This window comes from Littorina saxatilis, linkage group LG3 (genome assembly GCF_037325665.1).
Source record: "Littorina saxatilis isolate snail1 linkage group LG3, US_GU_Lsax_2.0, whole genome shotgun sequence".
Lineage (NCBI taxonomy): Eukaryota > Metazoa > Mollusca > Gastropoda > Littorinimorpha > Littorinidae > Littorina > Littorina saxatilis.
The window spans coordinates 65,591,810-65,605,703 of NC_090247.1; the positions used below are offsets into that span (position 1 = coordinate 65,591,810).

At 41.8% G+C, this 13,894-nt stretch overlaps 1 protein-coding gene across 1 annotated transcript in view; it reads right to left on the reverse strand.

The window, feature by feature from the left end:
- Window positions 1–1,366: 1,366 nt before the first annotated feature.
- The window catches only part of LOC138962984 (uncharacterized), a 14,263-nt gene continuing 1,735 nt past the window's right edge, over window positions 1,367–13,894 (reverse strand). The window contains exons 2-13 of the mRNA XM_070334955.1: window positions 13,211–13,346; window positions 12,491–12,650; window positions 12,017–12,187; window positions 11,418–11,509; window positions 9,001–9,227; window positions 7,712–7,962; window positions 6,649–6,874; window positions 5,776–5,865; window positions 5,004–5,215; window positions 3,434–3,634; window positions 2,675–2,846; window positions 1,367–1,930 (exon numbers count right to left, since the gene is read on the reverse strand). Of these exons, the coding sequence (XP_070191056.1) occupies window positions 1,815–1,930; window positions 2,675–2,846; window positions 3,434–3,634; window positions 5,004–5,215; window positions 5,776–5,865; window positions 6,649–6,874; window positions 7,712–7,962; window positions 9,001–9,227; window positions 11,418–11,509; window positions 12,017–12,187; window positions 12,491–12,650; window positions 13,211–13,346 (2,054 nt within the window). The 3' untranslated portion in view covers window positions 1,367–1,814. The remainder of the gene's footprint in view (window positions 1,931–2,674; window positions 2,847–3,433; window positions 3,635–5,003; window positions 5,216–5,775; window positions 5,866–6,648; window positions 6,875–7,711; window positions 7,963–9,000; window positions 9,228–11,417; window positions 11,510–12,016; window positions 12,188–12,490; window positions 12,651–13,210; window positions 13,347–13,894) is intronic.

Here is a 13,894-nt window from a genome sequence, read left to right on the forward strand (position 1 = left end):
TAATTGTCTATATTGGACATGAATTGGTTTATACGATTCGAGTTTTACGCCCTCACGGCTTTTTGATGTATGCGTGTTTAGGTGGTATCAGCCATCTGCACTTATGGTAGAATGACCAAGATCTTTAACGTGCCATTGTGGTGACACGGGGGTGGGAGATGGATACCGTCTCTGGGTCTGCACATAAAGTTGACCCGTGTCCGTCCCGGCCCGGATTCGAACCAGCGACCTCTCGATCACAAGTCCAGTGCTCTACCACCTGAGCTACCCGGGCCCCCTGTTGTCATTCGGGGTTCCTGCATATTGTGTGCTGTTATGTGAAGTTGTAGGTGTGTCTCCGCTATTTCAAACATGCATCAAAAGAGCTTATACTCGCAGCTTTCATAGTAAAATGTGTCCCCAAACAAGGTCACTCTGCAAAAATGCAAAATTGCAAAACAAAGAAAAGGGGTTAAAAGAAACCTAGGTGTGATCTCTTTGCATTGTGTGTGTACAAAACCTTGAACCAAAATAACGGCAGACGATTGAACGTTTGTTTTGGAATGTGAGTCGTGACATCTGTAGTTCTTTCTGTTCCATCGTCTGTCCATCTTTTTTCTGACTTGTTTGTGTTTTCTATGTACCTTAAGAAGACCCTGCTATCAAAACAACGTAAATTGTAAGTGTCGTCTCACTTTAAACCTTTGAATAGTTAGTTCCATGCAGCTGTTACATTCGCATGAAATGTGAGTATTATTTAAAATAGCAAAGGTTTAAAAAAAAAAGAAGTGTTTGCTCATACAAATCAGTCTGCCATGTCGTATCAAAGCATGTAGGGCTCTCTTAGAGAGAGAGCGAGAGAGAGAGAGAGAGAGGGAGAGAGAGAGACAGAGACAGAGAGAGAAAGACAGAGAGAGAGAGAGGGAGAGAGATAGAGAGAGTGACAGAGAGAGAAAGACAGAGAGAGGGGAGAGAGAGAGAGAAAGAGAGAAGAGAGAGAGAGAGAGCGAGAGAGAGAGAGAGAGACAGAGAGAGAGAGAGAGAGAGAGAGAGAGACAGAGAGAGCAAAATACATCTTCAATAGTCTAAGGCCACTGCCCCTTACAATAGAGAGAGAGCAAGAGAAATATGCAACTTTAAGCATGTGCATGTGGTTGTGTGTGTATTTGTGTGTGTGTGTGTGTATGTGTGTGTGTGTGTGTGTGTATGTATGTGCGTGTGTGTGTGTGTGTCTGTGTGTGTGCGTGTGTGTGTGTGTGTGTGTGTGTATATGTGCGTGTGTGTGTGTGTGTGTGTGTGTGTGTGTGTGTGTGTGTGTGTGTGTGTGTGTGTGTGTGTGTGTGAGTGTGTAGTTTTACATGTGCCAATATAAACGCGTACATTTTTCAAAAGAATTTATTGTTAAACAATTGTATTTGGACAAACACACAAGTAGCCCTTAAAAGCTTGCTTAGAATCTGTACATGAACTCCGAAAGAAACAGCCTTTTAGAGCACGTGGTATGACATTCAGCGTAAACATTAAAATATGTATTCATATCAATAACTGTTGTCACTCTTTGTGCACTAAGGAAAGTCAAAAGATAGAGAGACAGACAGACAGACAGACATACTGAGCCGAAAAGAGAGACAGAAGCAGATAGATAGAAAGAGAGAGATGGACAGAGAGATAGACATGGACAGAAAGAGAGAGAAAACACATGAAAGCGTTAGGATTAAGTAACAAAACAAAACTTGGAAAAAGAGTAAAAGCTGTTCCAAACAAGAGAACACGTCACGTTTTGGACTGCTTCAAGTGACGGTTCAATCTTAAATCAAACAGTTGCAGGCTCGTCATTAATATCGCCCTAAATACTTGGTCCCACTGATGACGAAGGCACCACTCAGAATGTTGGTAGGCACCGTACGTATCACATTCGGCTGTTGGCCTCCAACGAATATGTCCATGGTTCCTACATAACAAAAGGGGCAGCTACAGTAAACATCTGTTAGTTCATTAAAATAATATGAAATTAAACAAATAAATGAATGTGTAGTTGTGGTTTCGAGCTGATCCAATGCATTCTTAATTTTAAATAAAAAATACTCTCCCGACAGAAAAAGACAGCCTTTATGATTTTCTTTGCGTATATCGATCTAATTTTAATAAGCAACCCACATTCGGCGAGGATGGCATTGTCTTTGGTATCAGAATTATCCACTGCATCATATATTTTGCAAAGCCCTCTCCCTGCGTATAGGATTTCGAATGAAGTCATTAGAGAACACACAGTCAGACAGGCAGACAGACAAACTCTAAAACATGCACATATGATTGTCAAATACACACACAAAGACAGGCAGAGAGACACAGACACGCACATACTCTCACATACCTAATACACAAATAAGGACACAGAGATAGATACACAGGCATGGGCACACTACCACACATGTACTGATTTTTGTTCTCTCTCTCTCTCTCTCTCTCTCTCTCTCTCTCTCTCTCTCTCTCTCTCTCTCTCTCTCTCTCTGTGTCTCTTTCTCTCTCTCTCTCTCTCTCTCTAACACACACACACACACACACACACACTCTCTCTCTCTCTCACACACACACACACACACACACACACACACACACACACACACACACACACACACGCACATATACACACACACACACTTGCAGGCCTCTCCTGCCTATGTATATCCTTTACCTGGCTTGACAAACCAACCATCGTTGATCCAAACCGCCATGGTTCTGGCTTCAACTTCAAAAGACAGAACGGTCATTTGACCCGATGATAACGTCACACGTTGGAACCCAGCAAGTTGGATCTTTGGGGCCGGAAGTGACGCATCTCTCCACCGGATGTATACTTGCACAACCTGTGCGCGAAATAAGCATGTGTTAGGAAGAATTGTATTTTTGAAATCGTTGAGAGGCCATACCCGACAAGGGCAAACAATTTGTTTGAAGTCAGTCTGGTATTATCCTTGTTATGATAAGTACAAATCACTTAAACAAGTTCGAAACACTTTCACATGTTTGAAAGGGTACATTTGTTAAAAACAAACATGAAAGTCTGTTAAACACCTGCGCTCAGTGTCGATCCATTGAGCAATAGGAGTGTGTATCCAATGGACATATTCTGGTCAGCAAAGGTACCGCCATGCCAGAAATTCAACGAAAAACATTATCAGGCAAGTTTTCTCCACCTCGTATTAATTATCTGTTTGTTTGTTTGTCCACTTTAAAGACCGTTGAATCAATGTTCCTGTGAATGGTTGTTGTTTTTTCTCAAAAATAATTGAATACTTTTCATGATAAAAAACAAACCTTTTTGCGCTCAGCTTCGTCTCCTAGATACTTGTAGGCGCACGGCTGTCACGTGTATTTTGCAATTCTTTTTTTTTAAACAACTTGCTTGTTGCGGAGCAGTAGCGTAATTCAAAACTGAATCAAAAATATTCACCTCATCGGCGTCCACCGAACCAATGTTCGATATCAAAAAAGTCAGGGACAGAGGCTCCCCAGCGTTGATGGTCTTTTGGCATGACAGGTCATAATACTGAAACGTAGTGTAGGACAATCCGTAGCCAAACGGGTAGAGCGGTTCTCCTTCAAAGTAGCGGTACGTTCTGCCCTGCATCGAGTAGTTCACCATGTCAGGAAGCTGTAGACAAGAAATAACGGTGTCAAGTAATACTTAACACTTACTTACTTACTTATTTAAGGTGTTAAATAAGGTGTCGCTTACTCTATTACACATGTCGTATGTATAAAGAGCGATTACTTCCCTTTGGTTATTTGGTGTCAAGTAATGTTAAACCTTATCTAAGCTTAGATAGAAATAGCACCATAAAAAAAACAGCAGACAAATATAGGCTTTTTTAGAGGTTAATAATTGCATTCTTGTGTTGGGGTTAGTATTTCGACCAGTTTTGTTGTTGTATCAGCATCCCAATGAAGAGTCTGGGCCCTATATTTTGTCCATACGTTATATTGTTTACGATCCCCAGTCGACATTGACTAAATTGGTAACCATTCTTTTGGAGCCTAATGTTGTGAACCTTTCGCCCGCAACTAGTACTCCATCTTGACAATGTTTCTATAGTTAGTTAGTTAGTTGTTGCTTTTTGGGTCCAGCGGACCATATAGGCCAAATCAGGACCCCAATGTTTCTATAGCCGTAATCACAATGCAGATAATCTAGTATCTCTTTGTAACCTGAGACGCGTAAGAGAGGTAATGATACACACAGTCGACGTTGACTTGGATGATTAAATACGACTTGGGCATACTCTTGCGAACCTTTTACCCGCAATGGCTATGCTATGCTATATTTATATGTTTGTCCCCAGAATTAGTATCTATTTGACGGGCGCTGTGGCGGGGTGGTAAGAGGTCGGTGTCTTAATCGGAAGGTCGAGGGTTCGAATCCCGGCCGCGGCCGCCTGGTGGGTTAAGTGTGGAGATTTTTCCGATCTCCCAGGTCAACTTATGTGCAGACCTGCTAATGGCTTATCCCCCTTCGTGTGTACACGCAAGCACAAGACCAAGTGCGCACGGACAAAATCCTGTAATCCATGTCAGAGTTCGGTGGGTTATAGAAACACGAAAATACCCAGCATGCTTCCTCCGAAAGCGGCGTATGGCTGCCTAAATGGTGGGGTAAAAACGGTCATACACGTAAAATTCCACTCGTGCAAAAAAACACGAGTGTACGTGGGATTTTCATCCCACGAACGCAGAAGAAGAAGAAGAAGAAGTATCTATTTGGGACATAACGTGGTTATATGCTGGGATACCCGCAATGGGTTCTCCCTCCTGTGTATATAGCCTTTGTCACAATGCAGACAATCAGAGCATCTCTTTCATTTGTAACCTGTGGCGCATTAGTTAATGATACACATTGATTTAGTTGCTTATCATGCCACACGAGCATACTCTTGTTAACTTCTGAGCGGCAATGAAGAAATGCATTTCATTCTTTCCACAGCCTCATTTACGGTAAAGAAAAATTCAGAAGTTCTATTCCAAACCTGAGACGCCAGCATAGGCCATGTGTAGGGCAGTCTCCCAGCAGGCACCGCGCCTTTGACGTCATTGAGCAACACGTGACCTATCGCCTCTCCTGTGGCCTGAGCGGGGAAGAAGCATTCCAAGATGGCGTATACACGTGGATCCTGGTCGGCGAAGGAGATGTTGACAGGACCGGCGTTGAACAGCAGTAGTATAATGGGCGTGTTCTGGGCTAAAATATAACACCGTGAACATTAATTGCTACCCCTTTTCTGCTGCAGGTTATTGGTAAACATAGAGTTGAGATTCACAGTAAAACACATCATGGGAAGCCAGACTGACGCCCTCATCATCAAGCACAACCGTCTGCGGTAGGGGAACTTCACATGCGATCAAGATGCCAACATTGTAAATTCGTCATATGTTATGCCTATCTTCAGTTTCATCGTGTATTTTATTTAAACTTAGTTCACAAAATTGATTAAAAAAAAACACACTACATATTGGCTCCGGTTTTCAGGTAAAATGTACAAAGCAACGAATGTCAGCATGATTCTGTTTCCGTGTTGTTTTGAGATGCGTGCGTGTGTGCGGGATTCAGGTAACATGTTCAAAGCAATGAATGCTGCTTGTGTCGGCATGAGTTTTTGTCCGTGTTGTTTTGAGATGCGTGCATGTGTGCGGGATTCAGGTAACATGTTCAAAGCAATGAATGCTGCTTGTGTCGGCATGAGTTTTTGTCCGTGTTGTTTGGAGATGCGTGCATGTGTGTGAAGGTGACTACCAACTCACTGTTGGCGATAACGTCCTGCAACAGCTGTTTCTGTTGCCCGGGCAACTCGGTATCAGCTCTGTCGTTTCCCTCAGCCTCGCTAATTGGACCTAAGAACAGCAACAAAAATATGAAGCGTGATGACCATTGGCATCTCAAAACATTCGAGGATTAATGACTAACACATTTTTTTTAAGCATATTAGATAAATCATCAAATTCGAACGTGATCTCCCAAACAACATTATTACAATTTATCAGGGTATACAAGTTAATTCTCCATTACTCGATTTGCGTTTTCGCACAAATGAGTTTCTTCTTCAGTAATCAGAAAACAGACGCATGCCAAAAGTGTATTTTAAAAAGGGAAATCTTTCGATTTTAAACAGTTATATTTAACTATCCAAGAAATTATCAAATCACAAAGTTCTACGCCGTTGCATGGTTGCAAGCCCAGGATGAGAAGGAAGAAGGGTTTTGTGCCGGTCTAGCAACCTACCGTGTGAAAAAAGCAACCCTATAGAAAAACGCAAACCGTATTTATTAACACATCATGCCTAAGGCAGAGCCAACAAGATAAAATGCCAACATCGGCGGCTGGTATGCGGGCGCGACAAATGTAGCTTCTTTTTTGTGTGTTCGTGTCTGGAGTACATTCGGTATCGCTGCCAACGCTACATTTACCTCTGTGTCCTTCTACAATAACAAAGGCTGTGTGCCCTGGAGACAGATGATCGGCTTTAAGTTGTGTCTAAGTAAGTAAGTAAGTAAGTAAGTAAGTAAGTAAGTAAGTAAGTAGGTAAGTAAGTAAGTAAGCATAAAACGGTCCTTACTTGAGCCCGAAGTCGACTTCGCCCAGTTAATTTGAGGCTTTAGAGACTTCACAAAGCATACCTGTCCCAAGTAGAACAAAGTTGACGTCGGTGTTGGACACTGCCTTGATGACCGATTCAGAGTCATACTGGGAACACTTCTGACTAAGCTCTTCGCAGCCTTGGGCAAACTGGACGGTTTTTGCGAGAGTGGTCAGTGCCTGTAATGGCGTCGTTCTGTCGCTATTCGGGGCGTTAGGGGGATAGTCTCCAACAATCTGGGTAGTGTTGGCAAAGGGACCAACCACCTGAGAACAGAAAATATGTGAAATGTCGATTAGAGGAAACAGAGAGAGTGAGCGAGAGAGGCAGGTCGAGATATAGAGGGGGTGGGGGAGAGAGAGAGAGAGAGAGAGAGAGAGAGAGAGAGAGAGAGAGAGAGAGAGAGAGAGAGAGAGAGAGAAAGAGAGAGAGAGAAAGAGAGAGAGAGAGAAAGAGAAAGAAAGAGAGAAAGAGATAGAAAGGGAGAGAGAGAGAGAGAGAGAGAGAAAGAGAGAAAGAGAGAGAGAGTGAAAGTCAGAGAGAGAGAGAGAAACAAAGAGAGAGAGAGAGAGAGAGAGTAAGTGAGTAAGTAAGTAAGTAAGTAAGTAAGTAAGTAAGTAAGTAAGAATAGTAGTTCTGCTGTCAGTCTTAAACGTGTGACGTTCTGGGGGGTCGACGGAGGGACGTGGTGGCGGTCTGCTCTCTGAATGGGACGCTCACTCAGTCTGGCTCCGCGACTTCAAGTCAATGTCGTTAGTAGGTATAGTATAGTATAGGCATAGTAGGTAGTGGGCTGCGTCCGTTAGTAGCTCGGGACAGACCCACTACTGAACACCGTCGAAGTGACTCAGCAGAAGTGCAGTGTCATCTTCCGAGGGTAGCCTACCGCAGCGACCCGACATCCCCCCCTGGAGCGTCTGTAAAATCGACAAGTCTGGCAGCGGAACGAAATTCAGAGCAGGTGGTTGGAGCAGTGAGTGCAGGGACGGGGCGGTGTGAGAGCACAACGGGACAAGGAACAGGTGTAAAGACGGAAAAAAATGAAACAATCAGAATCAGAAATTGAGATGCAAAGCGTTCAACTTGATAACGTTCACACTCACACCAATAGTGCCATATGATTTCCTCTTCAAAGGGAGAATTCCCTCGTTCTTGAGCAGGACGAAGGATTTCATGGCTGCCTCCACAGCCAGGGCCTTGTGTTCCGGAGTCTCCACGTCAGCATTGCTCAGTTTGGTGTAGGGGTTCATTTCCGGTGGGTCAAATTCGCCCAACCTCATTCTGGTGTAGAACAGTGGCCGGACACTCTCCCGTACTGTGTCGATTGTGACTTTTCCTTGGTTCACTGCGTCAACTGTTCGGTGATTGTAAAACGTGCATACTTTAGTGAAATATTCAGAACTTATTTCCATCTTTCAAGTAGTCTGAATGGGACACAGCAATTTTATTTTGTATTAAATTAACCAAAAGTCCAGGATACAACGAACGTGACCCAGACTAGATCGTTGGCTTGCACATTTTTCGTTGACGTTATCAAATATATAATTAAGTTTTATCGAATAAAATATTCTGAGTGCACTCTGATTTGGCTCGGTGTGCTGGAGCCCAAGAAGAAACTTAGTGTTTACTAATTATTAGTAAACAACCAAGCAAGGGTGTTCTTTCACGTTCTCAATGTTAACTGTTGAACAAGCATCGATTTCCAGCTGATCATTACGCTCTGTACCCCACGTATCCTATACATGTATTGTTTTGGTGTTAAACTGCTAGACTAAATCGTTGATTAGGCCTAAAAAAAAAATAGGTGTGGTTACGGTAACCCGACCTACCCTATTTTTAGGGGCCGATCCTATAACTTTTTATTACATTTGTTAAAAAAAAAAAAAAAAAAAAAAAAAGAGTGAAAAAAACGAGTGCAAAAAACGCAATGAAAGCGAAAGCGCCCGAGTCGCACACTTATTTCCCTGTCAAGTAGGTTTAATTTGTACACATTAGAAAAAAAAGTTTAAAAAAAAAAAGTGATTGCCTACCTACCTACCCTATTTTTTTTGGCTATGTTACCGTAACCACACCTATTTTTTTTTGTTGGCCTTAAGCCAAATAATATATATGCTACCTGAAAAACCAACTTTTGCCCAGAACCAGAGCCACTTGATTCAATCTAGAGACTTCGTGCGGAATCAAAAGCATCCCCTTTAAGTAACAGCAAAGTTTTCGATCCACGCTGACACTCGATACGGGATTTGAAGCGTCTCTGGCGTATTTGCAATTCCGTTAAAGCTTAAAAGCTAGTTGCTTAGTTGACATCTCAGTGCTGACAAGAAGAGAGAAAGACAAACAAACAGACAAACAGAGTACAGATTTTGTTTAAACAAGGAAGGGGGACACTCACCCAAAGAGAAGTATACAGGAGTTTTCAAGTTATTTGACAGCTCCAGGTTACAGCCAGCATTGACGCAGGCTGCCACGGTGTCGACGCTGTTGTTGAGGTAGTGGTGCTTGGTGATAATGTTCTCGATGGCACCTTGGTCACTGACGACATAGCCCTTAAATCCCCACTCTCTTCGTGTGATGTCTGTTAGCAGTTTCTTGTTTGCGCATGCTGGTACACCGTTGATCCTTCAAGAACAGAATCAAAAACATTATTTAAACAAGTCGCGTAAGGCGAAAATACAATATTTAGTCAAGTAGCTGTCGAACTCACAGAATGAAACTGAACGCAATGCCATTTTTCAGCAAGACCGTATACTCGTAGCATCGTCAGTCCACCGCTCATGGCAAAGGCAGTGAAATTGACAAGAAGAACGGGGTAGTAGTTGCGCTAAGAAGGATAGCACGCTTTTCTGTACCTCTCTTTGTTTTAACTTTCTGAGCGTGTTTTTAATCCAAACATATCATAATTATATGGTTTTGGAATCAGGAACCGACAAGGAATAAGATGAAAGTGTTTTTAAATTGATTTGGACAATTTAATTTTGATAATAATTTTTATATATTTAATTTTCAGAGCTTGTTTTTAATCGGAATATAACATATTTATATGTTTTTGGAATCAGCAAATGATGGAGAATAAGATAAACGTAAATTTGGATCGTTTTATAAATTTTTATTTTTTTTAACAATTTTCAGATTTTTAATGACCAAAGTCATTAATTAATTTTTAAGCCACCAAGCTGAAATGCAATACCGAAGTCCGGGCTTCGTCGAAGATTACTTGACCAAAATTTCAACCAATTTGGTTGAAAAATGAGGGCGTGACAGTGCCGCCTCAACTTTCACGAAAAGCCGGATATGACGTCATCAAAGACATTTATCAAAAAAATGAAAAAAACGTTCGGGGATTTCATACCCAGGAACTCTCATGTCAAATTTCATAAAGATCGGTCCAGTAGTTTAGTCTGAATCGCTCTACACACACACACACAGACAGACAGACAGACAGACACACGCACATACACCACGACCCTCGTTTCGATTCCCCCTCGATGTTAAAATATTTAGTCAAAACTTGACTAAATATAAAACAAGTCGCGTAAGGCGAAAATACAATATTTAGTCAAGTAGCTGTCGAACTCACAGAATGAAACTGAACGCAATGCCATTTTTCAGCAAGACCGTTTTCTCGTAGCATCGTCAGTCCACCGCTCATGGCAAAGGCAGTGAAATTGACAAGAAGAGCGGGGTAGTAGTTGCGCTAAGAAGGATAGCACGCTTTTCTGTACCTCTCTTTGTTTTAAGTTTCTGAGCGTGTTTTTAATCCAAACATATCATATCTATATGTTTTTGGAATCAGGAACCGACAAGGAATAAGATGAAAGTGTTTTTAAATTGATTTCGACAATTTAATTTTGATAATAATATTTATATATTTAATTTTCAGAGCTTGTTTTTAATCTGAATATAACATATTTTTATGTTTTTGGAATCAGCAAATGATGGAGAATAAGATAAACGTAAATTTGGATCGTTTTATAAATTTTTATTTTTTTTTACAATTTTCAGATTTTTAATGACCAAAGTCATTGATTAATTTTTAAGCCACCAAGCTGAAATGCAATACCGAAGTCCGGGCTTTGTCGAAGATTACTTGACCAAAATTTCAACCAATTTGGTTGAAAAATGAGGGCGTGACAGTGCCGCCTCAACTTTCACGAAAAGCCGGATATGACGTCATCAAAGACATTTATCAAAAAAATGAAAAAAACGTTCGGGGATTTCATACCCAGGAACTCTCATGTCAAATTTCATAAAGATCGGTCCAGTAGTTTAGTCTGAATCGCTCTACACACACACACACACACACACACAGACACACAGACACACGCACATACACCACGACCCTCGTTTCGATTCCCCCTCGATGTTAAAATATTTAGTCAAAACTTGACTAAATGTAAAAAATTAGGCTATGATAGACGACGGACAGATTTTCATCTCTGAAAACCATTCTCTGTCATCTTTTAGAGGAGAACGCTATTTACTGCGAAAAACGTGCAAGTATGCGAGTATACTTTTAAAGAACATGTTCACTGCACAAGAACGGTAGTTTCCCAAAAGGTAAAAGTATGTATTAACCTTTGAAACAACAAGTTTGACATATGGCCGCTTTACATTCAGTGTGTGCGTGTGTGTGTGTGTGTGTGTGTGCGTGTGTGTGTGTGTGTGTGTGTGTGTGCCTGTGTGCGTGTGCGTGCGTGTGTGTGTGTGTATGTGTGTGTGTGTGTGTGTGTGCGTGCGTGCGTGCGTGTGTGTGTGTGTGTGTGTGTGTGTGTGTGTGTGTGTGTGTGTGTGTGTGTGATGTGAACGTACCTGTTATAGCTACACATCAGGTTGTAGGTGCCTGCTTCCACGCATCTCTTGAAAGCAGGAAGGAATGTCATTCTCCAGTCTGTCTCTGATACCTAGGACGATTTTATTTGTCTTGAACATACAGAGATGAGGTAACTTTTCGTACAGTCTCTTGTAGATGATATTAATATTTGTGTAAATCAAGATAAAGCAAGGCTTCTAACAAGGAAAAGATTAAAAGTATACTTTGATACACGCCAGAAAGTGTCAGCCTCATTGCTTTCATTGCACAGCAGGGATTTATTTTTCCTAATACATTGTGCATCTAACTTCCATGATATTTGACATTTTAGCAGCAAGGTCCTGTTCTGCACAAGTACCATCCAGACTGTCAATTCTTATATATATCTTCAAATGGAAAGATGCCCATGTTACAAGCATGGACAGACCTGTGGCACTGTATCTGATCGTTTACAAGAGAGAGTTGGTTGGTTTAATAGACGGGGCGGGGGCGGGGGGTAGCTTTCAATCTAACACCATTAATTTAAAGAAAAGCTAAACGTTGCTCAACTGTGAGACATGTCAGTGTAAAACTAGAATATAAATTGTTATATGCTCACGACTGAGTTGAAACTGAGTCTGTTCTCTGGGATAGTCTCGGGACCGCCGTGAACATCAAAGTGTTTACATCCACCGCTGGCACGGACGTAGCGCGTGTCGTTGCCTTGGAGACCTTTGATGTAGGCTGCAGCGTACATACCCGACAGAAAAGGGTCCTCTCCATAGGTTTCCTGAGATGTGAACACACGAATAGCGTGGATATATAAATACGACAACCAACTGATACAATTCACTGGAACAAGACATTTCACACGAGTCATATAAAAAGAAACTTACAAGACTTCTTTCAACAGAAATCGTCTTATCCAGGTGTTTTCAGTTCAGAGCGCTGTACAATCAAAGTTGAAAAATTCCAAACATCCCCGAAACAACAATCAAAACAAGAACAGGAACAGTTTATCGATAGCATTTTTTCAATGAAGCAAAAAGGAAGACTTTATTGTGAAAAAGGCAGAGGTCTAATCTTGGCCCACCTGGTTTCTCCCCCATCTGGAGTCCCTCATGATGTTGATGACGGGAGAGAAACAGGAGGCACCAGTGTGGTAACCATAGTTGCCCTGCTTGACGAAGTCGTTGTGTTTTCCTCTCACCTCCACCCCTGTCGCTTCTGCCACCCGGAACATTAGGTCGTAACTGTAGAGCAACATGAAACTTTACAAATGTTGGAGGTTTGTATTTTTGATGTGTAGTTTGATTACTTCAATGATTTCATATAAATATGTTAAGGTGGAATAATAACGCCAAGAGAGGTAATAACATCGGACGGAAACTCTTTAAATTGAATTGATGGTGGAAAGGTTATGCGCTACCTACTTTAAGCGTTACAAAAATATATTTGGTTGGTTTACTGAACTAGTGTGTGTGCTGAAGAGTTTGGACGCTGTTTAATATTATATAATCAGTTCAGCAGCCTGATGGTCCGGGTAGCGACCCGTGACAGATACATTCCAAACATCAACAGTCTTCTGGGTTTCTCCACACACGCTCAAATGGTGGAGCATCACGTCACTTTTAGCGATATCGGCGAAACTCTACAGTAAATGCACCCTGTTGTATTCCCTGTATGCATGGAAAATGCCTACAGGAAAGGATTCTATATGGTGTTCAAACTACCTAAAAATTCTGAGAACCCAAACTACGTTTTGGACCAAAATGTCGTGCCATCTGAAACAATAAGGGTTGTTGACGTTTACCTGAAGGCAGCAGCAAGTCCTATAGCTTGAGGGAAAGAAGTCGCATCGCCTGGTGCACTGACATCCCCCCTCAGACACTCGGTGTCCCACTCGTAAGGTCCAATACCCAGTCTCGAGATGGCTGGGGCTGGTCCACCTGGTATGAAAGGAGGAACCTGTTATACAGTGTCTATTCACGTTGTTATCACCGATCCCCCCCTCCCCACACCACTACCCCCTCCCCCGCACAAAAAGCAAACAACAACATTAAACAAACGAATTACTCAAAATAAGAACAAAAACAACAACACACACACTACATGTCCCTTATAATGTTCAAGCTTTCCCTCAATTCTGTTACTGATACTCGCAATATGATCTACAGAACTGACTATACTCCAGGTACGTTGCAAGAGGAAAGATGACAAACACCATTAGGTAACTTTTTACATTTAGTCAAGTTTTGACTAAATGTTTTAACATAGAGGGGGAATCGAGACGAGGGTCGTGGTGTATGTGTGTGTGTCTGTGCGTGTGTGTGTGTAGAGCGATTCAGACCAAACTACTGGACCGATCTTTATGAAATTTTACATGAGAGTTTCTGGGAATGATATCCCCGAACGTTTTTTTCTTTTTTTCGATAAATACCTTTGATGACGTCATATCCGGCTTTTTGTACAAGTTGAGGCGGCACTGTCACACCCT